Here is a 27,436-nt window from a genome sequence, read left to right as displayed (position 1 = left end):
CGCTCAGCTTCAGCAGCCCAGCTTCCTGGGTTCGTATCCCAGGAGCAGACCTACACCACTCGTCAGCCATGCTCTGGCAGCAACCCACATATGAAGAAGAGGAAGACCGGCAAAGATATTACCTCAGAGTTAATCTTCCTCAAGCAAAAAGAGGAAGATTGGCAACAGATGTTAGCTCACGGCTAATCTTCCTCAGCAAAAAAAACCCCCCAAAAACACAGAATCTTATTGTTGTAAATTTTGCAAACCAATAACCTGATTATACTTAATGGAGTAATTCTAGAGTTATTCTTTCAAAGTCAAATCTAGAACAAGGAAAGAATGCTTACTATTTTAAAACATTGTTCTAGAAATTGTAGCCACTGAAGAAAAAGAAATGAGTTCTAGATTTTTTTTTTCATGTCTTATGAGTTTTTAATTTTTATTTATTTTGGTTGGAATTTATTTCTAAGCTTTTTTTTTTGTGGTAACACTGGTTTATAACATTGTATAAATTTCAGGTGTACATCATTATACTTCTATTTCTGCATAGATTACATCCTGTTCACCACCCAAAGACTAATGACAATCCATCACCACACACATGTGCCTAATCATCCCTTTCATCCTCCTCCCTCTCCCCTTCCCCTCTGGTAACCACCAATCCAATCTCTGTGTCTCTGTGTTTGTTTATTGTTGTTTTTATCTTCTACTTATGAGTGAGATCATATGCTGTTTGACCTTCTCCTTCTGACTTAATTCACTTAGCCTAATATCCTCAATGTCCATCCATGTTGTCACAAATGGCTGGATTTCATCGTTTCTTATGGCTGAGTATTATTCCATTGTGCATATATACCACATCTTCTTCATCCATTCGTCCCTTGATGGGCACTTAGGTTGCTTCCAAGTCTTGGCTATTGTGAATAATGCTGCAATGAACACAGGGGTGCATGTATCTTTACGCATTGGTATTTTCATGTAGCTCTAGATATTTGAAAGAAGATAAAAGTTATCAATATTTGCAGATGATATGCTACTTCACCTAAAAACACAAGAAAATTTTCTGAAATACCACCAGCACCAATAGGCAAATTCATAATTATGAATATAACAATTACAAAATAAATACACACAAAATGATAGATTTTTGTATATGCCAATAACATACAGCTGGAAAATATAATGGTAGAAAAACTCATATCAGAAACATGCAGAGGTTCTGTGAAGAAAACTACCAAACTTTACCTAAGAGAATTAACTAGAGAAATATTATGATTTGCATGGAAAAACTAAATGTTATCACAATGTATGTGTGTGTGAGTGTGTGTTTTTCAACACTGCCAAGCAATTCTCCAATTCTCAGTGGACAGTGACTGGGTGTCCTATAAATTAACTCAATTCTGACACTATCTACCTGGAGATAGCATCAGATCCCACAGGTTAAGGGCTCAGTTCCACAAGACTGCCCCCACTTCAGATGCCAATTGCAAGTCCAGGTTGTTATCTATGCTTCTAACCAACTGGTTATAAACTGGAGGTTCCCATGACCCCCTCCTCAGGTTCGATTAATTTGCTAGAGCAGCTCACAGAACTCAGGAAAATAGTTTACTTACTAGATTACTGGTTTATTACAAAGGATATTAAAGGATAGGAATGACAGCCAGATGAAGAGATACATAGGGTGAAGTTAGGAAGAGTCTGGAACACAGGAGCTGCTGTCCTCATGGGGTTTGGGGTGCGCCACCCTCCTGGCTCCTGGATGCATTTTGGTTCACTAACCAAGCTCTTCAAATCCTATCTTTTTGGGTTTTTTTGAGCTTCAGTACATAAGCATGAATCATTGGCCATTGATGACTGATTCAACCTCCAATCCCCAGAGGTCGGAGGAGTGGGACTGAGAGTTCCAACCCTCCAATGATATAGTTGGTTCCCCTGGCAACCAGCCTCCATCCTTAGGTGATTCCCAAAAGTCATCTCAATAACAGAAACTCAGATGTGGTTGAAAGAGATTTGTTATGAATATCAAGACACCTTTATCACTCTTATCACTTAGAAAATTCCAGGGGTTTTAGGAGCTCTGTGCCAGAAATGGGACAAAGACCAAATATATATTTCTTATTATAAATCACAATATCACAACTATATAAAGATGTCAAATTTTCCCTGTACTAGGCTGAAAAATGGCCCTACAAAAGATATCCATGTCCTAATCTCTGAAACCTAAAAATGTTACCTTATTTGGAAAAAGAGTCCTTGTAGATGTAATTAAGTTAAAGATTTTGAGATAAGAGAATTATCCTGGATTATCTAAATGGGCCCTGACTGCCATCACAGGTGCCCTCACAACAGAGAAGCAGAGGGAGATGTGACACACACAGAAGAGGAGGGGATAATGTGACCATGGAGGTTGGAATGATGCAGCCAAAAGTCAAGGAATGCGAGCAGCCACCAGAAACTAGAAGAGGCAATGAATGGATTCTCCCCAAGAGCCCTCAGATGAAGTGTAGCACTGCTGACACCTTGATTTTGGCCCAGTGACACTCATTTCAGACTTCGGGCTTCCAGAACTGTGAAAGAATAAATTTCTGTTGTTTTAAGCCATCAAGTTTGTGGTACTTGTTACAGGAGCCATAGGAAACTAATACATCCCCAAAGGGATGTATAAATTAAATACAATTCAATTTTCATTCCAAATGCATTTTTCTAAATTTGGCAAAATTATTCTAAAATTCTAAAAGAACATAAGAATGGCCAAGATATTCTTGAAAAAAAGAACTAAAATGAAGAACTTGTACCACTAAATATTTAAATGTATTTTAATGAAACTGTGATTACTATATAAGAATAGAGGGCTGGCCCTGTGGCTGAGCGGTTAAGTGCGCGCGCTCCGCTACTGGCGGCCCGGGTTCGGATCCCGGGCGCGCACCGACGCACCGCTTCTCTGGCCATGCTGAGGCCGCGTCCCACATACAGCAACTAGAAGGATGTGCAGCTATGACATACAACTATCTACTGGGGCTTTGGGGGAAAAAAATAAATAAATAAATAAAAATAAAATGCAAGAAAGAAAGAAAGAATAGAGAAGCTAATCCACAGAATAAAGTCTAAAATCAAATCTCTCTACAGTCATGTACTGCATAACGACATTTTGATCAACAATGGACTGTGTTCTGATGGTGGTCCCATAAGATTAGTACCATAGAGCTTAGGTGCGTAGTAGGCTATATCCTCTAGGTTTGTGTAAGTACACTCTATGATGTTCACACAACAACAAAATCACCTAACAATGCATTTCTCAGAATGTATCCCTGGGCTGGCCCGGTGGTGCAATGGTTAAGTATTCGAGCTCCGCTTCGGTGGGCCGAGGGTTCACAGGTTCGGATCCCGGCGCACACCAATGCACCGCTTGTCAAGCCACGCTGTGGTGGCGTGCCATATAAAGTAGAGGAAGATGGGCACTGATGTTAGCCCAGGGACAATCTTCCTCAGCAAAAAGAGGAGGATTGCCAGCGGATGTTAACTCAGGGCTGATCTTCCTCACAAAAAAAAGAAAAAAGAAAAAAAGAATGTATCCCTGTTGTTAAGTGATGCATGACTGTATATGTATATAAGGATTTAGAATATGATTAAGATAGCATTTCAGATTGGTAAGGATGGCTTATTCCACAAAGGATGTTGGGCAAGTTGCTAACTAACCATTTGCAAAAAAATTAATTTAGATTACTTACCTCATACCATGTATCAAAATTAATTCCAGGGAGATTAAATATTTATATATAAAAATGTCTACCCAGAGAGATTTGTTAATAAATTGTTTTATATCCATAAGATGAAATACTATGAAATCATCTAAAACAATGAGAAAAATATTTTATAACATGGAGAGATGATCACAATGCACTGTTAACTGAAGAAGGTAGGTTACAAAATAGCATGTACAGTACCATTCCATTTAGAATTTTATATTATATGCACATTTGCTTAAAGAAATAACTAGAAAGACGTAGATTGAAACTTAGCAGTAATTTTTTTGGATGGTAAGATTATAGGTAATTTATATTTTCTTCTTTTTGATGATCTGGAAAACAATAAACATGTATTTATTCTCAAAAAATAATAAAATGTATTTAAATTTATATGATTGCTCTATTTCAGTGGGAACAAAGTATCTTCTTTTTCTTTTTTTGTGTGTGTGTTTGTGAGGAAGATCAGCCCTGAGCTAACATCCATGCTAATCCTCCTCTTTTTGCTGAGGAAGACTGGCTCTGAGCTAACATCTATTGCCAATCCTCCTCCTTTTTTTCTCCCCAAAGCCCCAGTAGATAGTTGTATGTCATAGTTGCACATCCGTCTAGTTGCTGTATGTGGGATGCGGCCTCAGCATGGCCGGAGAAGCGGTGCGTCGGGGCGCACCCGGGATCTGAACCCGGGCCGCCAGTAGCAGAGCGCGTGCACCCAACTGCTAAGCCACGGGGCCGGCCCTATCTTGTTTTTCAAGAATAAATTCTAGGGGCCGGCCTGGTGGTGTAGTGGTTAAGTTCTCGAGCTCTGCTTTGGCGGCCTGGGGTTCGCAGGTTCAGATCTGGGCGCAGACCCACGCACTACTTGTCAAGCCATGCTGTGGTGGCGTCCCATATAAAGTAGAGGAAGATGGGCACAGATGTTAGCCCAGGGACAACCCTCCTCAGCAAAAAGAGGAGGATTGGCATTGGATGTTAGCTCAAGGCTGATCTTCCTCATTAAAAATAAATAAATAAATAAATTCTAATATCCCTAGTTACAAAGTATATTGTTTTCACTGAGCATCTATTATCTCTCAAGTTTTTTAATATTATTTAATCTTTCACAGCAATGTTATAGGGCAGGTAATATAAATATAAAATAATCTCCATTTTACAAATGAGGCAATGAAGGCCTAAAGTCAATTGTCTAGTAGAGGATTTGAGGCACATCTGTCTTTAAAGTCTATGCCCTCATCTGTAATACCAAAAGACTGGAAACCACCTAACTGTCCCTTGGTGGGAACCAGTTAAATTACAGTATATCCCTACACTGTAAAACTCTGCCACCATAAAAATAAAAATGAGAATGCTCTATCTAATACTGACAAGGAAATATCTCCAAGATATAGTGTTAAGTGGGGGGGGGGACAAAAACAAGGTACAGGTGTGTATAGCATGGCACCATTTATGTTAAAATGAGGTAAAGTATATATTTGTTTTAGCTTGTATATGCATAAAAACAACGTTAGATGGATAAACAAAAACCTAATAGCAGGGTAATGATTTGGGGTGGGGGAAGTGGGCAGATGGGGCACAGGAACAGGAGAGGGACTTTTCACTATATACCTTTTCATACTTTTTTAGTTTTGAATCATGTAAATTATGAACTTATGAATTACCTATTCAAAAAGTAAATATATATAAACATTTTAAAAGCAAAACAGGGCCGGCCCCGTAGCTTAGCGGTTAAATACGCGCACTCCGCTACTAGCGGCCCGGGGTTCGGCTCCCCGGCGCGCACCGACGCACCGCTTCTCCGGCCATGCTGAGGCCGCGTCCCACATACAGCAACTAAGAAGGATGTGCAACTATGACATACAACTATCTACTGGGGCTTTGGGGGCAAAAAAAAAAGGAGGAGGATTGGCAATAGATGTTAGCTCAGAGCCGGTCTTCCTCAGCAAAAAGAGGAGGATTAGCATGGATGTTAGCTCAGGGCTGATCTTCCTCACAAAAAAATAAAAAAATAAAAGCAAAACAAAATAAAACTCCTGTCCTTTCCACTCTTCCACAGGCCTCTGACATCCTTGGAGAGCAGTCTGCATCCCCCTTTTCAGTGAGACATGCAGGGCAGCAGGCCTCCGGACTCCTTGGGAGGCTCTAACAACAGAGTCAGCACAGACGAGGGAAGACTGCCCTGCCAACAAAGCAGTGCCAGGCCAAGCACACCCTCTTTCCCTATCCCTGACTTAGAAAAACAAAACCAGTAGGCAAATCCACCCGTCAGCATTTCTGAAGCCAGCTGTTAACCAATCCTCTTCTTGCCCTTTACTCTCTTTCTTTTCTTCCTTTTTCCAGAAAAACCTGGAAAGCTCTGTAAACCTTTGCAAAATGCCTTACTAACTCTGGCTGCCTTGTTGTTTTCCTTCTCTCCTTTGGCCTGTGTCATTCTCTCAGGCAAGGACGGTAGTCTGACTTCCTGCCAGCCTGCCTGCTGGGTTCATCTCAGTGTCTTAAAAAAAAAAAAAAAAAAAATCTGTATTTTCCTAAACTTACAAACCTCAGGTTAGAGGTCATTTTGTTCAACTCCCAACCCAAAGTAGAACATCCCAGTTGTAAAATTTAGCAGAGTAAATGTGTTTAGTTTTAAAACACAATCCCTTGGTTTCACTTTGTCCATATAATCAACTTGGAGTGACAGCTCTCATAAAAGAGCCACTCTTGCTAAGAATCTCAGGGGGCAGGTCTATTTGTGCGTGGAGTCTAGCAGTGCAGAGAGGCCCAGTAAATTTCCATTTAGTAATTCAGTGACTGTTAATCGACACCTAATATGTATCCATGGCTGTCTGAGGCCCTATGCTGGGGACAGAAACAAACATGAGACCCAGCTCCTGCCCCCAATACCTAACAACGCTATTAGGACACCTTCAGCTCATAAACGTGTCTGGACTCATTCGTTTTGTTCTTTAAATCCATTTTCAAGGTATTAACTATATCACTGAGTAGTGGACATTTTCATGGCTAGCTGCGTGTCAGAAATATGATTTATAGGAACGGGTTTCTCCCTCTTCTCCCTTTTTTAAGGTTTGGGGAAACAGCTTGTACATTCCAAAGATCACAGCCAGAGTTCAAACTCTAGGTAATGTAATCCATGTAAGATTCACTAACCTTTCGGGGTGTTAATTTAGTCATAACAGTGTCATAGCTTTCAGCTTTCATTAGCCAGAATTCCTTGGCTAATGTGCAGGAAATTTGAGATGTATGCCAGGTGTGTTCAGTGAAAGGTTTTGCTCAAATCAAATGTGTGTGTAAAAACAAGTCATTCTCAGCAACGACGAGCTCGGTAGGGATTCAGGTGTCTATAACCAGACCATATACTTCCCCTGAGAATTCTGGGCTAGAACACTGCCATTGAGTGTTGTTAAATTTGCTGGGAACACAGAGGAGAAGGCCCCATGGAGACTGCATGCCCATCCCTATTACACACGTACAGCATCACCAGGAATGATACCACAACATTCATTCCGTACCGGCTTATTCTCAGAGGAAAACCCCAGCCAGGCTGAGGATAATGAACACCACAGACTGTAAGCAGCAGCAAGAAGCTACTGCACCGTTGTGGTTTCCACATATCCACACAAAACACACTAGCCGGAAGAAGGAGCATTATGTTACTCAGGTTTCCTGTCAGGACATCCTGGCTTAAAACACAGTTCTGTCACCGAAAAATATAACATAACGACAGATGGGAAACTGCCAGATCATGTCCTTGAGAATCTCAAAACTATGTCAGCTTGCAAAGGAAAGCTCAAAAGCAGGTATGAAAATCACCCATTCTCATTAATGACTTCCAAGTGAAGAGGAACATGGGAACATGGGGGCCTGGGGAAGGTTCCATGCACAAATTCTAAGCAGACAGGATCCTGTCTCAAACAAACACCCTTGGACCAAATTTGTCATAAAGATGTACAAGCTTTACTGCATCAACTGGCAGGCCCCATTTTGCTTGTGATTCTGATGATCACCTGTGAGTTCCCCAATGCCCAGGGGCTTTGCCACCTGGCATTGAACAGTATAAGCAGTTCATTTCAGCAAAACAGCATAAGGCTATACATTGAACAGTATAAGCTGTCTTCTCAGGGGAACCACAGGATGAAAGAGGATCCATTAAAAGGAGGGTGTGGGCCAGGGCCCTGTTCTCCAAGCTTGTCATGCTAAGCTCAGGATCAGACAGAGGGCTCATCCATTCATTAATTTACTCATTCAATAAACATTTATAGAGCACCTCTGAGGTTTCAAGCACTATGCTAGGTGCTGGAAATGCAAAGGTGAATAAGACTCAGTTCCCTGTCTTTAAGAAGTTCACAGTCTAATGGCGGAGAGCCAAGAAAACCAACAGTTACAGTAAGACACTATGATGGATGTCTGCACAGAGTGCGACAGCTCTTGTTGCTATATGTCCTGCCTTGTTTCAAGTATGGTGGCACATAGTGAGTTAGGGAAGAGTAACCAAAGACTGTGATGCCCAAGTTAAACATCTGGAGAGTAAGTAGGAATTAGCCAGGGAAAGTGGGGGAAGGAAAAAGAACGTTCAGGCAGTGGGACCAACATGCACAAAGGTACAGAGGAGAGAGAGAAAACATGGCGCAGTCAGAGCTTTACATGGTTCAGTGTTATGGAGAATAAAGGGTGAGAGACGGAAGAGATAAGGATGGATGAGGAAATCAGAAGCAGGTCATCAAAGCTCTAGTTGTCATGCTAAGGCAAGGGCTGTGTCTTATGTTTGTTTTGTCCCCCACGGGGCTCAGTGACAGATACGTATCAGTTGCCAATAAACATCTGAAGGAGCCTCGGAAGAGTTTTAAGAAGGGGAGTAAGATGACCATGTTTGCATAGGAGATAGGCATACAGGGGGAGAACTGAAGAGGGTGAGAGCAGAGATAGGAAGACCAGGTAAGCACCTGCAGTGATCCAGGAGTGACATGATGATGGGCTGAACTAAGGTAGTGCCAGTTGGAGTGAAGAGAAGTGGGTGGGCATAGGATCAGCACATTGTACAGGAGAGAGGTGGCTGCCATTTTTAGGTCAAAGAGTATGGATACTTTTATGATTTCTCATGGGCACTGCTGACGACATGCAGAAAGTACTGGTCAACCTCCAGATTCTTCAAAACCACAGACTCAGACAATAAAGCTGGTGGTCTCCACTGCTCATTACTATATCTGGGCAAGATGCCACTTCTCAGGTCACCATAGAACTTCTCTTGTGCTTATACCTATTGTCTCTTCTGTGCAGAAGAAGCAAAAAGTGAAAACACCATTTAGAAAAGGATGACACCTAATTACCTTTAAGAGACCAACCTCCTTCCATATGAACAGGTTGGATCACAGGTGAAGAGGCCCCCATCTTTTTTTCTTTATGGAATGTCTAAGCCTGAAAGACCAATAGAGATCAATTCAAGTCCTTCTTGTGCAGAAGACGAAGGTAGAACTCCAAGAGATAGAGACACTTGCCCAAGGACAGAGCTAGAGAGCAGCAGAGACAGCCAAGAACACAAGACCCCTCCCCCACCTCTTTCTATTAGGAAGCCCTTTTAATTTCCCTCAATCTTATCATTAACAGAGGGAGAGGGGGAGGGAGCAGGTAAAGCCAGGAATGTAAGTTACTAAGCCAAGTTCATCTACCAGCCCTACTCCTTTTTCTGTTGTATAGCTCCACACCCATTTCCCCAGCTTCAAAGAGAATATAGGTGACCACTCACCCAGAGATCTTGCAGGTTAGCACAGATCTTTAAGGACCTGTTACACATCTCTCAGCCTTGTTCCAGTGGGTACTGTTAACACTCATATTCGTACTGTCCCACATTTGATCTTTCCCTCCTCAACCACAAACTTCTACTTCTTTCTACTATTCTGTCCTATTATGCTCATAAGCCATCAAAATGTATTCAGAATGCCAATATTTTTGTGACCCAATTTCCTTTCTGGCATCAAAAAGGAGTACGATAAACTCTATAGTTCTGAAACTCTTGGTTCAGAAAATAGTGCCGTGGAGCACAACGTGGGCAGGTTGAGATCCTTCTCTCAACTTCACTATCTTTAGCCTCGTGCCTGCATCTGTCAATAGGGAACCTCCTGAGGAAACACGTGGACTCGGCAGATTCCACCGCCACCCACCTCAAGGCCTGACTTCCTCCCCCTCCCCAGGCCCCACCTCCTGGACAGGAAAAGGAGCTGAGAAGGTGCTTCTTTAGCTCTTTCCCCTTCCCTGCTTAGCTCTATCACATCTCACCAGGTCAATACTTATTTTCTTAGAACCACAGTGTTTATAATTTTTAGGGATCTAGGGTACAATTCCGTTTTCTTCTATCATTTCACCTAGCTTTTCTGGCTTTCAGAAGCAAATGCTCCATTCAGAGATCTTTGGCTTGTTTTTCCCCAGGCAGTGAGTCATATTCACAGACAAATTTTATCTTCTGGGTCACAACCTGGTCAGCTCCTCCAACTCACAGCAAAAACTGTGTGTACTTTTACCTTCATATTGACTTGTACATAATTCATTTAAAATTTGGAGGGAAAACACCTTAGCATATCCTCCTACCTCTGCACCCCTCTTTTTTTTTTTTTTTTTTTTTGCTGAGGAAGATTCGCCCTCAGCTAACATCTGTGCCAATCTTCCTCTACCTTTTTTTTTTTGGTATGTGGGACACCTCCACAGCGTGGCTGGTGAGTGGAGCAGGTCTGCACCTGGGATCTGAACCTGCAAAGCCAGGCCGCCAAAGTGGAGCACACCGAACTTAAACCACGGGGTTTTAATTTTCTTCAGAGCACATCTGACATACTATATAGTCCTTCCTTCCTCTCTCCCTCTTCCCTCTCTTTTTTCCTTCCTTCCTTTCATAGGCTCTCTCTCTCTCTTCTCACTAGAATATAAACTTTTTGAAGGTAGAGCTTTTGTTTGTTTTGTTCATTTCTGTATCTCCAGGACCCAGCTCAGTGGCTGGCACGTAGTGGATACTCAATAAATGTTGAATAAACAGATTGTTGAATGAATAGTTGAGTTTTCCTTCCTTTTCTCTGGGGCCTATCACACCCTCTCCTGCCACAACGTTTTTCTTTGGTTTAACAGCTAAGAGATCAGATGACCACATATTTTACATCAGCTCTAGAGGGGAACCTCACTGAAGTGGCAGTGGGTATTTCCTCCCCATCCAACATCACCTACTGAAATCGTATCCATTTGGCAAGTCCTATCCACTTCCTCTGTGGCACCATCCTTTAACCTCCCACAGCAATCTCACCTTCCTCTGAATCCACAGCACTCAACGCCTGTATCACTCATCTAGAATTTAGCACTTTTTGCCTTGTGCCGATAATATAACTTTCCTGAACGTGATTGCAACAGGAAGGTCAACAATAAGACAAGGGTAGTATTTTGGCAAAGCTGGCTTCCTGCCCCTGCTTCCCTTCCTCCTACCCCCTTTCCCACAGGTCCACACTAGGCGGAGCTTATCTTGGTGAATTTAAACAAGGACGTAGATCTGGGCCTTACACTTTCAGGCTGGCCCACTCTGATGGGACCCATCTCTCAAACACCTATTAACCAAGTTCACACCGAGGCTGGAGAACATACAAACCAAATGCCGATGTACCGATTCACATCAAAGAATAGTGAACGTTCTAGTGGACTGGAATGCTTGAATTGGCCCAACTGGCTGATCTTTTCCTCACGGGCTAAAGATTGCTTGGTAAATATCAACTTAGAACAAAAGAAACCAATCTAAAGTCACGTCTCTCCTTTAGGGCACAGCCCATCTTCCCAGCTACACAGAAATCATGGAGCTGAAGTCCCCTTAGTCAAGACCTGCCCTTTCTTAGGCAGTGCCAGGGCTTACTTCTACACTTCAGAGGATGGCCAAACCCCTTCTGCTCAGTTCTCCAAACCGCTTTATAACACAATTGATTAGACTTAACAGAAATTACAGCCTCTTTCCAGCACTTCCTTCTTGAGACTGCTCCCAGACATCTGATCAGTGTTTGGGGTGTCCTCAAACTTTTAGGCAACAAATTTACAGATAATTTCTGGGTTTACTTTCATGGATGGCTAATCATCCATTACATGTGGATTTTACTGGTCTGAAGGCAAACATTTCCTGTCACTTAGGTACACAGGCTGTATTGACAAAACAGAAGACATTTCTCCAATTAGACTCTAAGTACTTGAAGGCTTGGGCCTTGTAGGTTTCAAGTATATTAGTATGATTCAGAGCAGGAAGGACTGCTTTGGCAGCAAAGAGGAAGAAAACCTTACTCTCCAATTAAAATGGCCCTTGGTCAACTAGGTTCATCTGCTCTCTCAATCGGAAACACAGAAGCTATTTGCCTTCTTCAAAACCAAGGAGTATTTACCTACAAAGCCCTGGGTTTTGAGGAACTACTCCAAAATACCTGGGCCCTTATTCGTTTGCCTTATCCTGGGAATTTCTCTATTCTAGCTCTAGCTAGAATAGTAGGCTCTAGCTAAGGTCAAGACTTAAAAAAATGAAAATGGAGAAGGGACTTCTGCCTTTGTTGCCTTTCTCTTGTCTCCTGCAGTTCCACATACAACTCAGCAGTGGGTATGAGCTGCCATTCTCACAACGTAATACAGAGAACACAGCCATCCATGAGGTACATCAAATCCAAATTACAGGCACCACATTTCTGCCTTTTGCACTGCTGACTGGCAAGTGAGCAATGGTTTGTAGAGTAGAGCAGCAGGTGCAAGGAGAGGTGGCTTCTGCCAGATGGTGCTAAAAAAAAGGCCCAAGTCTGATACACAGGAGTCCTTGCATTAACCCATCTGTGACCAAGGTAATGAGGGGGAGAGGTTACCCCTTTTCTGTCTTTTGGGGCTTCTTGAGCCTCAAATGCTGCTCTTGATCCATCCTCTAACCTGGTTTTGCCTTCATACAAATGGCCGGGGTGACCAAGAGGGTGGGGACATGGAGGGGAAGCCCACATGTCTGCCTTCACTCGCCCCCTCCAGGATGGTCCTGAGCATCTCATACGCTAGAGAAAGGCTGACTAGGTAGTGCCTCTTTCTTGCCAGCACCCTGCTACAGAACCTTAGTACGGCCTCCAAGAGCACTAGCTCTACCATAGCCTTGCTTTAAGATGCGAGGCCGGTTATTTAACCTCCTGAACCACAGTTTCCGCCTCTATATAAAGGCATGATAATTCCACCTAGCTCACAGGACCGGTTGTGGGAATCAAATGAAATGATAGCTTGTTTGAAAAGGCTAATACAGTCCCTGACGCATGCTAAATAAGCACTTCAGGATACATTAGTTTTCTTCCTTCCAGGAGATAGTCTTGTACTCTGTCTACTCTGTCAGACCAGCCTCATATGAGCTCCTGGAGGCTATCTTGTCTCCAGGGCTCAGGCCATCTCAGGAAAGATGACTTGACCATAGCAATATAATATGAGGTGAAAAATTCTGGAAGGGGCAGCACGAGGAGAAAAACAAGTGAATGGCGCCCCAAGGCAGAGACAGGGCTCTCAGCAGGGAATTCTGTGGTCTCTCAGTTAAGTAGTTTCACAGGTGCTGAGGCCCAGAGAAACCACCCCGCCCTAAATTTGATCAGGCCCCAGGTTCAACTCATCAGGTCACATACAAGCCGTGTGCCACCATTTTCTTCCAAAGCCACTTGGCAGGCTATGAGGCTCATACTAAGGGAAGGTTCTGTGAGTTAAGAACCAGTACACGGAACCATATAAAGCCTTTTAAAGACCACCCAGGGATTAATGCCCTTGCAAACTAGCTCTAAAGCACCCGGTGAGGAAAGGTGGAAAAGGAATTTTTATATTTTGACTGACCACCTACCATGTGCTAGACTACTAAGTCTGTGAAGTGGATGCTACTATCTGTATTTTACAGGAAAATCCGACAGTCAGAGATACTGAATGACTCAAATTGCTCAAGGCAACGGAAGTGGCAGGCCAGGATTCAAATCCAGGTCTCCTTCCAAAGCCCACGCTCCTTCTTTCCCCACCTGGCCGGAGCAGCCCGCTGAGGGTTGGCCCACACCGGGGAGGCGGGGCGGGGAGGGCCCGGGCCCGGGGGCGCGGCTGCTCCTTCCCCGCAGAGCCGCGCGGTCTGGAGCTGCGGGCGCGGCCCGGCCCCACGTGCCCCGAGGCCACCCCGCTGCCCCGGAGGACCCGGGGGCCGGAGTCCAGGCTCGGTCCCGCCAGCACGAGGGCGCGGCCGCCCAGGGCGCCAGGAAGTCGGCGGCCGGCCTAAAAGCGGACCCGACGGCGTTCGGGACGCCTGGGGGCCGCCCGGCCGGCTAGCAACCTCGGGAAAGCCTCGCGCAGGGCCCGGCGCCCCTCCCCGCCCGAGCCCGCCTCGTCAGCACCTTTCCCGCATCTCGGCCAGCGGTGTGGCCGGGGCTCGGCCCCACAGTGGGTCACGAGGAGGGCGCGGCCCGGTCAGCCCCAGCGGGGCCTGCGCTCGGCGTCACATCCCTCCCTCTCCCGTCCCCTCTCACACACCCCCCCCCCCCCGCGCCACGTCCCCGGCCCCGCCCCCGCGAGCCACGCGGGGAACCCCGGTAACGTCACCACCCTCCAGCACTCGCCTTCCCGCGCTCTCCAGAAAAGACGCGAAGGTGGTGACGTGTCGGGAGGGTGGTGGACGGGCAGTGCGACTGCGCAGGAGGCGACGGCAACAGAACGTTCTGCGGCGCCGCCTGGTGGAAGAAAGAGCCGCCAAACGGGCCGCAACGGCGCGGGCGGGAGGAGAACGTGACTGACGTCATCGCGCGGAGGTGAGGGGCAGCCGCGTGACTGGCCCCTGGCCGTGTCGCCCCGGCGTCTTTCTTTCTATTCCTCCTCCTTTCAGTAGAGTGTGAAAGCTTAATTTTTATGCCTGTTCCTGTAAGGTTATAATCTTGCCTTTTTTTTGAGTTTAGTAAAGTAATATTGTTCGTTTGAAAATTTGGGGGAAAAAGATACGAAGAAATTGAATACCAGCTCCCTTCCCTTTCACGTTTACTTCTAGCCGTTCTTTTATAGTAAACAAAATTGTGATCTTGCTGTAACAATTGTGATCTTGCTGTAACATGGTATTAAGTACGTACAAAAATTCTTAAGGAGGGACAAAGCACTGGTGGAGCGAGCCTGAGGCTAAGCTAGAAAAACAGGGTAGACGAGGAAGGGAGAAGTGCAAACAATAGGCGAAGGTGCAACGGCTAGTATTCGATGAGCTTTCACACACGGTATCTTATTTACTAGGCTCATCATCCAGATGAGGAAACTGGGGCTCAGAGGGTTAAAGAACTTGCCCAAGGTGGCACGGTTAGTAAGCGGGTGGCAGAGTTGGGGTTTGAACCCAGGCCTTAAAATCTGAACCGTACTTAAGATGGTGGGTGTGGGGAGGACAATGAAAAATTGCTGCTGGGGAGAAGGGAGGAAAACAGCAGGAAATGTAGTTGATTACAGACCCACTTTCTGCTTCTCTGTCAAGTTGGAACTAGTTCTAAGGAGAAGGGCTGGTGCCTCCATCAATTGGAGCAACTTCGTGGGATAGTGCCATAAAGCAGCTCCGACTAACATGCTGCCGTACACCTAACTACATGCTAGCTAGTGCCCTAGCTATATGCAAGGGCCACTAGTTGCTGAGCGTCACCGACCTCCAGCACTGCCTTCTCCCTTTAGTGGCAGTGAAAGGTGGGAGTCACAGTACTAGGTCAGGCACTAAGTCTTGCTACTCCAAGTGCGGTTTGGAGTCCAGCAGCGTCTCTGCAGTCCAGCACTTTTTGCATTCAGCTTGATGATAGAAATGCAGAGTATTAGACCTCACCCTAGAACTTCTGAATCATAATATGCATTCTAAATAGACTCCTGGGTGATTCTTATGCACTTGAAAACACTTGTAAAACAAGTCATCCTGCTCCTTTGGTGAGGCAGGTGAGATGGTAGAAAGGAAAAGGGAGTTTACAGAGCTGGATGGTGGGAGGGCAGGCAGACAAGGAGCAAGGTCTGTAAAGGTTTAAAAAGAGAATCAAATAAGGAGTGTCAGAAAATAACACAAGACGCAAAGGAAGAAAACCAGGAAATCAGACTCGGGGAGATAAAAAGAAAAGAGAAATAGGTTGAGGGGGTAAGTAGATCCATCTTGGGAAAATTCACAAAAAAATAGACACAATGGTTCTCCGTGGCTGATCTTTCTGTGTTGTCTGTGACTTGTGCTTGAGAGGGTTCAATTCATTCAAAGGAGTGGAGGAGGCAGCCCCTGCCTGTTCCCTCACCTTCAGCAGGTAGAGTGGGATTTCTCTGAGTTCTTTTAGTGGAGGGCAAGTTCTGGGCTCTTTTTGACATGGGAGAAACAGACACTGACAGAACAGTGTCTCTTAGATGACATACACAGGTTGCATTCTGTAGGTGATGAGGGCTGGGGGCTGGAGTGTGTGTGATGTGTGTGTACATATATGCACATGTGGGCTGGAGGGGAGGGCAGGTTATTGGCAGACTGGATGTAACAAAAATCAGTGATAGATGGGGTGGACTTACATGACTGGGAATTGCTGGACCTGAAGGCTGAGGACATCTGGTACCTTGAGAAAGCCAGGTGGCAGGCCTACAGACTTCACTTAGGTGGGTGGTTCTTGGAGTCATATTTTCTGGAGGTCTGCAAGTGGCCTATCACTCCTCTAAATACTAGCAAGCTGTTGAGATGACAGCAGTTCTGGTAGAGGCAGGGACATGAGAGGTTAGAACCAAAGAGTTCTGGGTGGAGGAGTAGCAAATTGTCTCATGATGCCCAGGATGTTAGGGGCCCAGGCATGTTGCCTGGAGGAGGACTTAAGGTGGCATCCCTCTACCCATTAATACACTCAGTCTGAGGACGATCAGTCTCTGAACTAGGTAGGAGGCTTTGTGGACATGGAGGGTTTTGAGCTGTTCACGCCAGAATACAAATGGTGGTTGCACTCTGGAAAGGCAGCAGCTGGGCAGCCCTTAGAGATGGGAGATTCCAGTGACTAATGGAGGAGGTGTGCAATGGATAGTACAGATGGGAGCGTGTATAGGTGGGGAGGCAGGTCGGTGCAGGGTTTGAAGAGTGCTGTTCTGGTGGGAGCATCTAGCACCACTCTGGTAGTGTGGGGTGAGTGCAATGAGGTCAATGCTGATGGTGTCACAGAGGTGTCTGGACACTGGGAGCAGATGCAGTGGTCCTAGTGGTACTCCTAGGCCCATGCTTGACCTGGTAGAGAGGGTGTCGAATTAGAAAAAAGGGTCAGTGTAACTCCAAACCCCATTCCAGTTTCTGATGGGCTGCAATGGTGGGCTGGGGTGGTCCTGGGTTCAAGCCCTTGAGTGGGGGCCTCTTTGGGTGGATCATTTGCCCCAGCCATGTGTTTTATGGCCCCTATGGTTCTTCTGGCCCCTGTGCCCCTGTGGTTCTAGTCAAGTACTGTTAGACCCAGGCATTTGCCTGTCATTCACAGGTTTGTCTTGGTCAAAGAGCTGTGACTGATGTCCTCAAATTACTCAAGTTGAAGGATCTCTCAAAATGGGCCAACCACTGTGTTTCCTTGGGTGTTCTTGCTTTTCAGGCAAGCTCTCTGCCTCACCTAGTTTTAATTTCTCCTCTTCTCCATACCTATCCAAACCCTTGCTCTCCTTTAAAGTCCAGTGTAAGTTCTAAGGTCTCTGTGGATCTTGCTGGATTCTCCTCAAGGATTTCCCCCACTGTCTGAAGCACTTGGGAGCTCTCCACACCACCCAGCCCCTCAATCGTACAGGATAGACAACATTTAATTTGCCCACCCATCCCCCTCTTGTAGGGACACAGCTCCCCTTTTACCAAAAATGCTCACCCCGCCCCCCAAATTAGGCCAATCAGAGCCTTGCTTAGGAGTAGAGTAGTGCAGTCAGTCGAGCCCTAGAGTGGAAGAGGAAGTCATACTTTCAGGCACATCAGGAGCCAGAATTCCAACCAGGAGTTGTTCTGTGCTGAGAGTGAGTGAAGCCCCAAGAGAGGCAGAGTGCGGTCAGAGGGACCTTGGCCCCAGGAGTCCTGAGGCCTGGCCACACCCCAGCTCCATGCCTGGATGGTTGTCCATGAACCAGTCATTCATTCCCATTTTTGCCTGAGGTGGTTAGAGTTGCGTTTTTATTACTTGAGCCTGCTTCATATGGATTTTTCCTGTCTTCCCAAGGACACTGAATTCTAAGGAATTTATATCAAAGCAACATGATAAAGTAGAAAGAACATGCACTTTGGAGTAAAAGGAAACATTATTTTTAATGCTGTTTCCAGCAATATACTTAACCTCAGGGAGGCTATTTCTTTAATTTTATAAAAGAAGGTGTAATGCCTAAACTCAAAGAGTAATGAGGATTAAATGAGAAAAACGATTAAGTGAAAATGCAAATGCAAGTGCCTGGCACATAGTAGGCATATAGGAAATGTTCCTTCTTTTCTCCTTCAAGACAGGCTTCCACTTCTGTGTCTTTCATTATCTCCATCCTGTGATCAATGAACTTAGAAATAGGAATTGAATTTTACCAGCTGTTAAACGTTTTGGAGAATAAAGAAGGAAATAAATATCAAGTGAACAAGCTATTAAAGCATTAGTTTGAAATGTCAATATTCCCTTGACACCTGGACCTCTTTTTCCTATTTCACTATCACCTAAATCTCCCAAAAGGTTTATAATTTTGTAATCAGGCCACATGAGATATAATTTGGAAAAACTAGTGACACTGTGCTCTATTTGGGAACAGAATAAAAGGGCATCACTGGAACTCTGCCAGGATGGTCCTCAACATTCTGCCCTAACCAGAGTATCATTAACTTTCCAACACTGTTGGTATAAGGCAGAGTGCTGCTAACTTCTTAGAGAATTAGAAAAAAGTTGAAATGAACTGTAAAGGTGAGTCCTTTAAGAAGGAAAGTGAGCTGGTTTTCTTTTTGTTCCTTTAAAAACTAGCCAGAAATACCACCCAATTTCTAATGAAGACTATACACAGCAGCACCAAAAAGGCTATTTACAAGAGTTTTTCTTCAACAGAATCCAGTTGAATGCGTTGGGAAATTGCATCTTAGCTAAGAGCAGTTCACTAAGGAACAGGGCCATCTAAGTGCCTAACTGGTATTTAAAGTTGTCAAGGGGTGGGGATGTGCAAATTTAGCAGCAAAAGACTCCTATGTTTTGCCTCAAGGGAAGGTGATGGTGGTCAGAGGGGCCAGTTCTAAGGGCTGTTCCAGGGGCGGCCGCTGGTCTTGGTAGTCTGCCACATGCCCGTTCCGGTGGTGACCATACTCAAACTTGATCCGCAGCTCGCCAATCTTGGATTGGGGAAGGATATCTGGGATCCATTCGATGATGAACGGTGTTGGCTCCTTTTGATCTGGGGAAGTGTTGCCTGAAGACAAAAAAAAAAAAAAAGGAACACTGATTAGTACAATTCCAAAATTTGAGCCTGGACAGATCTTACTCTGTTCAGGAGTAAAAAAAGAAAAGGAAAAGAAGTTAACAGAAAAACTATTTGAGAAAAAAAAAAAGGAAAAACAACAAAAAGAATCAAGGGAAGGGAAAAGCGATTACTGCTGTATCTATCCAAAAGAAAATTTCAGGAATTGTCTGGCATCCTCGAATAAAATAAGACCCAGCCTTTATGAAAATAGGGCCAAAAGAATCATAAGGAGAGCCCAGACTGAGAGGAAAAGACAGCTGGTTGAGATTAAAAGGGAGACTAGCAAGAAAAGGTCAAGTTTCAAGGAAACCAGAAAGAAAGAAAATTAAAAGCTATATGGTTCTAAAACATTACAAATCCATAATAACCAAAAGAGTGTGGTATTGGCACGTCTAGACAGATTAAAAGAACATAACAGAAAGATTCAAAATGGACACAAATAGAACAGGAATTTAGCCTAAGGTAAAGGTGGTATTTACAATTAGTAAAAGAAATACCAGGAAGTGTTTCTTATGATAAATGATGTGCATCAACCAGAAAATTATCTGGAAAAAAATAAAAGGTGTCAGAATCTTACCTCATACCTTACATCAAAATACATTCCAGAGGAGCAAAGATTCAAACATGAAAAACTCAGGTTAAAGAATGCTTTTGAAAAAATATAAAACACTAGCAGAATGAAAAATAAGAATATGGTAATCAAAACTATGGAGACAATTAAGCACAGAAAACATAGTCCATTTAGCAAAAAACAAAACCAAAAAGAAGACCAACTATATCAATTACAATAAAAATAAAGGGAAAATATTAAAATTGGAGAAAAATCAAAACCGACTATATAATGTTGATAAGAGATTCAACTAAAACAAAGTCGCAAAAAAAGGTAAAAGTAAAATGATGGCAAACATATCAGAAAAATGAAAAACAAAAGAAAGCTGATGTCACTGTTGTAATATTACACAAAGAAGAATTTAGGGCAAAAGTTATTTTTACACTGATAAAGTATTGCTATCGACTGAATGTTTGTATCCTCTCAAAATTCATAAATTGAAAACCGAATCCCCAGTGTGATGGTATTTGGAGGTGGGGCCTTTGGGAGATGATTAGGTCATGAGGGCAGAGCCCTGATGAATGAGATGAGTGCCCTTATAAAAGAGACACAAGAGACCTCCCTTGCCCTTTCTGTCACGTGAGGACACAGTGAAAAGACTGCCCACTGCCGACTAGGAGCCAGGAAGCAGGCCCTCACCAGACAGTGAATCTGCCAGTGCTTTGATCTTGAACTTCCAGCGTCCAGAACTATGAGAAATAAATTTCTGTTGTTTATAAGCCACTCGGTTTATGGTATTCTGTTGTAGCAGCCCAAATGGACTAAGACAACATAATTTACAATGACATCTGTCAATAACTCTGATGTACCAAATACACTGCATTACAATACTTAAAGACTTTGAAACATAAGAAGACATTTAGAGAAACAAAATTGTAGTAGGAAATTGTATCACGCTCTCTTTGGCAGGTAAAAGAGATAATAAATGAAGATACAGAAGACAAATAAAATAATATGGTTCATTTTAAAGCTATATAAGACTTTATATTGGATATATAATAACATCTTTGCTAGCACAAATTCATATCATACATTCGATTAGTGAGAAAGTATTTTTAAATTCCTAAAAAAATAGAAATTGAAACTGCATATCTTCTGACCTCAAAATAATAAAACTAGAAATTGAGACCTAACGGTGCCGGCCCAGTGGCACAGTGGTTAAGTTCACACGTTCTGGGGCCGGCCCTGTGCCTTAGCGGTTAGGTGCGCGTGCTCCGCTGCTGGCGGCCCAGGTTCGGATCCCGGGCGCGCACCGACGTACCGCGTCTCCGGCCATGCTGAGGCCGCGTCCCACATACAGCAACTAGAAGGATGTGCAGCTATGACAGACAACTATCTACTGGGGCTTTGGGGGAAAAATAAATAAAAAAAAAAAGTTCACATGTTCTGCTTCGGTGGCCTGGGGTTCGCCAGTTCGGATCCTGGGCTCGGACCTACTCACGGATCATCAAGCCATGCTGAGGCAGTGTCCCATACAGAAGAGCTACAAATCTACAACTATGATACACAACTATGTGCTGGGGCTTTGGGGAGAAAAAAAGGAAAAAGAGGAAGATTGGCAACAGATGTTAGCTGAGGGCCAAGCTTCCTCAAAAAATAAAAAAAATAAATAGAAATTGAGACCTAAGAGTATAAAAATCAAAAGCCTCAACCAACTGGAAATTTTAAATATAAAGCACTGGGGACATGGAGAAACTAAACTATAATTATACACTATTTAGATATTAACAATAGTAGGAACCTTAAATGCTCCTATTATCAAACATGAATTTAAAAAATTAACCGAGAATTCCATTTTAAAAGCTATAAAAATAAAATAATTCCAAGAAAATGTTAGAAAAAATTTTTAAAGAGTTAGGAGAAATTATTACAGACAAAAGCAGAAAACAGTTTAAAACAGAAACTTAGAACAACTGATAGATAAATACAAGAGCCAGTTCTTTGAAAAAGACCATAAAATAGACAAAATTTTGGTGGAGTGTATAACTGTAGACTTAGAATAGATTTTAAAAGTTATGTGATTATGGGGCCAGCCCAGTGGCATAGTGGTTAAGTTCACGCACTCTGCTTCAGCAGCCTGGGGTTTGCAGGTTTGGATCCCGGGTGTGGACGTACACACTGCTTATCAAGCCATGCTGTGGCAGGCATCCCACATATAAAGTAGAGGAAGATGGGCACAGATGTTAGCTCAGGGCCAATCTTCCTCAGCAAAAAGAGGAAGATGGGCAACAGATGTTAGCTCAGGGCTAATCGTCCTCACCGCCCCCCCAAAAAAGTTATGTGAATACTGTCTATACCAAAAATTATTAAAATGTACACAATTTAAATTTTGGATGAAGATAGATGAATTTTGGAAAAAACATGAATGATCAAAATTGACTCAAGAAAAGATAGAAACCATGAATACAAATGTAAATCAGAAGAAACTGAACGAGTTTTTAGAGCACTACCTGCAAGAAAAGGTTAGGTCCAGAGAATAAATTCTTGTAAACATTCAAGAAACAGATATTTCCTAGGCTATTTAATTAGATCCAAAGCTTTCTAAAATCTATTACCAAAACCCAAAAATGATAGCTTCCAAAAAAGAACCTGTAGGCAGTTATCACTTATGAATAAATAATAAAAAATCCTAAATAAAATATTAGCAAATAGAATCTATATATATATTAAAAGAAAAAAGACCAAGTACGATTTATTCCAGAAATGCAAGATTACTTCAGTATTAGTAATTAATTAATACAATTCATTGTACTTGGGTCAAAAGACAAACCTCAAAAGATGGCAGAAAGGCATTTCAAAAAATGCAATACTAGTTCCAAATAAAAGTACTTAATAAACTAAGAATATGATATGTTGTTACAATAATAAAAAAATTTATCTGAAATCAATAACCAATAGTTCATTATTTAATAGTGAAACATAGAGCAGCTTTTCCCAGAAAAATATTCTATGAAATGCTAATGGTATTCCCCTGAAAAGTGTTCACTGGTCAAATAAATTTGGGAAATCTTAGGTTAGATAAAGTTCAACACGTGTTTTTATTTCAGGATCTTTTTTTTTTTGCTGAGGAAGATTGGCCCTGAGCTAACATCTGTGCTCATCTTCCTATATTTTATATATGGAATGCTGCCACAGCATGGTTTGATGAGCTTGTGTAGGTCCGTGCCCGGGATCCAAACCCGAGAACCCCAGGCCACCAAAGCTGAGCTCGAGAACTTAACCACTACGCCACAGGGCTGGCCCTTATTTCAGGATCTTTTTAATATGCAAATGTATGTGATGAATTTCTGAGAGAGAGAAATTATATTCTAAGACACTACTCCCTACTGCCTCCCTACTTCAATTGTAACACTTTCTGAGATGTGAGTGTATCTTACAGCCAGGGCAGTTTGCATATGGCAAAGTTTCTTTTCTTCTCAAAAAAGTCATTACTAAATTGACAAAGCATCTTACAATCAAGGGGGTCTTAGAATCAAATACGATATGTAGCATTTCTCAAACTTATTTGACTGTGCAATGCTTTTTTCACAGAATACTTATCACTATCTCTTTTTTAAGACAAAGTTGGAAAATGGTACACTGGAGGAGTTTTTACTATAATCTAAAATGATAATTGTGTTGAGCTGGCCCCGTGGCTTAGCGGGTAAGTGCGCGCGCTCCGCTGCTGGTGGCCCGGGTTCGGATCCCGGGCGCCCACCTATGCACCGCTTCCCCGGCCATGCTGAGGCCGCGTCCCACATACAGCAACTAGAAGGATGTGCAGCTATGACATACAACTATCTACTGGGGCTTTGGGGGGAAAAAAATAAAAAAATCTTTTAAAAATAAAATAAAATAAAATAAAATGATAATTGTGGCTGCTTGCTTTCCTGCTAGCTTTACATTGTTGCTCTTGAAATCATAGGTAATTTAACAAGAAAAAAACAATAAGATATAAACATTTGATAGGAAACAAAATTATCATTATTTTTCAGGTGATATAATTGATTTCCCAGAAACCAGAGGGAAACAACTCTTATCACTACTAGGAGCTCATTAGGGGGGCCAATTTGATAATAAGTATACCAAAATCAAGAGCTTTCCATACATTGGCAATAACAAGTTAGAAACATGATAAACATCTTATTCACAAGAGCAGCAAAAAATATATGTAGGGATATACTCACAAGAATTTGACAAAATAGTTATAAATTCTAAATTTCTCCTAGAAGATTCTAAGTACACAATTAGAGAAATGAAGGGGACCCACTAGATGGATCACAAAGCCAAGGTAATTAAAATTATGGCTGGTATTCATTCATTCTTCATTCAACAAGTCTTTACTGAGTGCCTGCTATGGACCAGGCACTGTGCTATCTTGGGGTACAGTGATAAACAAGAGTGACATAGTTCACTGCCCTGGAAGAGCTTATAGTCTAGTCAGTAGAAAGACAGGTGAGCATCAGATGGCTAGGAGTGCAGGCTCTGGAGTCCAAAACTGCCTGGGGTTGAAGACTAGCTCCACCACTTACTAGCTGTGTAACTCTGGGCAGGTGACTGCACCTATCTTCACCTCAGTTTATTCATCTGTAAATGGGGATCACAGAATCGACCTCTCAGTGGGTTGATGAGCATTAAATGAATTAATGCTTGTAAAGTACTTAAAATAATAGCTGGCACAGAGTAGGTGCTGATTAAGTGCTACTTGTTATAGTTGTTATTATTATTAAATTATTACATAAATACCCCAGTTAAAAACAGACCAAAAAAAGCAATTCATCAAATACAAAGGACTAATATGAAAAGTTTATTCTCATTAATGTTGAGGGTAATGCAAATTAAAAGAGTGAGATAACATTTTTTGCCTATCAAATCCACAAAGATTAAAAAAACAAACTCTTTCATACATGGCTGGCAGGAGTAAACTGTACAAATATTACAATCTTTCTGGACAGCAATGCGACAAAAACAATCAAAAGCCCTAAAAATGTACCTAATCTTTGGCCCTGCAATTTCACTTTTAAGAATTTATCCCAAAGAATATCCTAAATAAGTTAGGAAATAATTAAGGATATAAAAGGTTTATCTAGGGCCAGCACTGTGGCCTAGTGGTTAAGTTCAGCGCACTCCACTTTGGCAGCCCAGGATCGGTTCCCAGGCATGGACCTACACCACTCATCAGGGGCCATGCTGTGGCAGCAACCCACATACAAAATAGAGGCAGACAGGCACCAATGTTAGCTCAGGGCGAATCTTCCTCAAGCAGAAAGAGGAAGATTGGCAACAGATGTTAGCTCAGGGCCAATCTTCCTCAGAAAAATAAAAAATGAAAAATAAAAATAAATAAAAGGTTTATGTAAAAAGACGTTAATTCTAAAAGGAAGCATTGTTTATAACAGCAAAAAGTTTGAAATAACTTAAATTGAGGATTGATTAGAGTTACCTTAATGAATGAATTTTCTGTAGTTGTTAAGAATGTTGTATTCACAATAGCCAAAAGGTAGAAGCAACCCAGTGTCCATCGACAGATGAATGGATAAACAAAAAGTAGTATATACATATAATGGAATATTATTCAGCCTTAAAAAAGAAAGAAATTCTGACACATGCTACAACATGGATGAACCTTGAAGACATTATGCTAAGTGAAATAAGCTAGACACAAAAGGACAAATACTGAATGATTCTACTTACATGAGATACCCAGGGTAGTCAAATTCATAGAGACAGAAAGTAGGAGGGTGGTTGCCAGGGGTTGGGGGGAGGCAGGAGTGGGGAGTTAGTGTTTAATGGGTACAGTTTCAGTTGAGGAAGATGAAAAAATTCTGGAGATGGATGGTGGTGATGGTTGCACAACAATGTGAATGTACTTAATGCGAGAGAACTGAACACTTAAAAATGGTTAAAGTGGTAAATTTTATATTATGTATGTTTTATTGTAATAAAAAAAGTTAAAGAATAATGTTGAAGATAGATATGGAAAGCTGTTCATGATATATATATATATATATTTTTTTAAACTCCTTTGCCATTTATTTATTTATTTATTTTCCCCCAAAGCCCCAGTAGATAGTTGTATGTCACAGCTGGACATCCTTCTAGTTGCTGTATGTGGGACGCGGCCTCAGCATGGCCGGAGAAGCAGTGCCTCGGTGCGCGCCCGGGATCCGAACCCGGGCCACCAGCAGCGGAGCGCGCGCACCGAACTGCCAAGCCACGGGGCCGGCCCCCATGATATATTTTTAAGTGAAAAAAGCAGCCGAGGGGCCGGCCCCGTGGGGTAGAGGTTAAGTGCACGCGCTCTGCTCAGCTCCGCTGCTGGTGGCCTGGGTTCGGATCCCGGGCACGCACCGATGCACCGCTTGTCAGGCCATGCTGCAGCGGCCTCCCACATAAAGTGGAAGAAGATGGGCCCGGATGTTAGCTCAGGGCCAGTCTTCCTCAGCAAAAACAGGAGGATTGGCATAGATGTTAGCTCAGAGCTGATCTTCCTCACAAAAAAAAAGAAAAGAAAAGAAAAAAGCAGCTGAGGTATGATCTCATGTTTTGGAAACTCTTTTCATGCATGGAAAAGAGTCTGACAGGGTATACACCAAAATCTTAATGGTGATGTCGTCTATGGTGGGTGGGATTATGGGTGGTTTTTATTTTTCTCTTTTATGCTCTATAATGAAATCTATGATTTCTTTTTTTTGAAGATTTTATTTATTTATTTATTTTTCCCCAAAGCCCCAGTAGATAGTTGTATGTCATAGTTGCACATCCTTCTAGTTGCTGTATGTGGGACGTGGCCTCAGCATGGCCGGAGAAGCGGTGCGTCGGTGCGTGCCCGGGATCCGAACCCGGGCCACCAGCAGCGGAGCACATGCACTTAACCGCTAAGCCACGGGGCCGGCCCAAATCTATGATTTCTGTATAATGAACATGGATTACTTCTGTAATTTTATTTTAAAAGCTCTGGCTCAAATGAAACAAAACACCTTATCCCATGACTGCCTTTACAAGATGAATGAATGTGTCTTCTCTGTTTAAGGTCGAGATCCAAAGTCTAGGACAGTGTAGTGCACACAGCTGACCCTCAGAGGAAGATGTGCTATTGAAACCACTGACTGACTTACCAACTTTGAGAAAAGTTTTCAGTTCCAAGGGTCGCAGCACTGGTTGCTTTTCTATACGACCATAGGTTTCTGCTATGCTCTCTACTTCTACTTTAGGGCATTTGAACAGCTCATAAGTCCCATCCCGGTTCTGGATAAAACTCCGGGTGATTTCCAAGGGCATCTGGGCATGGAGACAATACCAAGAAAGGTGAGACAGGAAAAACTTTCAAAGCAGACAAACATTTGGATGACAACAGATCTTTTACTCATTCTTTCTTGTTAAGTACACTCACATTAATTAAAACTTCCCCTTGTACTTTCAAGTAAATTGTGTCAACAAATCTGCCTTTTCTCCCATATATCATTCCTGGCTTTCCTTTTTCTCTATAACTTGAATTTGAACCCCAGCCAAACCAGACTGAACTGAACCCCTAACATCTTTGGGGTTACATGAGTGCTACTGGCACAGACCTGCTCTAAAATCAGTTTTATTCCTTCCCCTACTGCTCTGCTAGCAGCATTCTTCTAAAAACTCTGTTGATAGCACCTACAGCTGACCTCACATCCTGTGGGCTTCA

The 27,436-nt window shown here is 42.9% G+C and overlaps 1 protein-coding gene and 1 long non-coding RNA gene across 4 annotated transcripts in view; both read right to left on the bottom strand.

Moving 5' to 3' along the window:
- Window positions 1–719: 719 nt before the first annotated feature.
- On the bottom strand, window positions 720–14,192 carry LOC131411872 (uncharacterized). The gene is made up of 3 exons (XR_009221656.1): window positions 13,570–14,192; window positions 9,050–9,137; window positions 720–911 (listed from the first exon to the last, which is right to left on the bottom strand). It is a non-coding gene; the product is annotated as an uncharacterized LOC131411872 (long non-coding RNA).
- Window positions 14,193–17,794: 3,602 nt separating this feature from the next.
- Window positions 17,795–27,436, bottom strand: part of C12H2orf42 (chromosome 12 C2orf42 homolog) — a 38,324-nt gene continuing 28,682 nt past the window's right edge. For all 3 annotated transcript variants that reach the window (XM_058551022.1, XM_058551024.1, XM_058551023.1), the window contains exons 9-10: window positions 26,877–27,039; window positions 17,795–19,118 (exon numbers count right to left, since the gene is read on the bottom strand). In XM_058551022.1, coding sequence (XP_058407005.1) covers window positions 18,910–19,118; window positions 26,877–27,039 — 372 coding nt within the window. In that variant the 3' untranslated portion in view covers window positions 17,795–18,909. The remainder of the gene's footprint in view (window positions 19,119–26,876; window positions 27,040–27,436) is intronic.

This window comes from Diceros bicornis, chromosome 12 (genome assembly GCF_020826845.1).
Source record: "Diceros bicornis minor isolate mBicDic1 chromosome 12, mDicBic1.mat.cur, whole genome shotgun sequence".
Taxonomy (NCBI): domain Eukaryota; kingdom Metazoa; phylum Chordata; class Mammalia; order Perissodactyla; family Rhinocerotidae; genus Diceros; species Diceros bicornis.
This window is presented reverse-complemented; position numbering and strand designations above follow the sequence as displayed.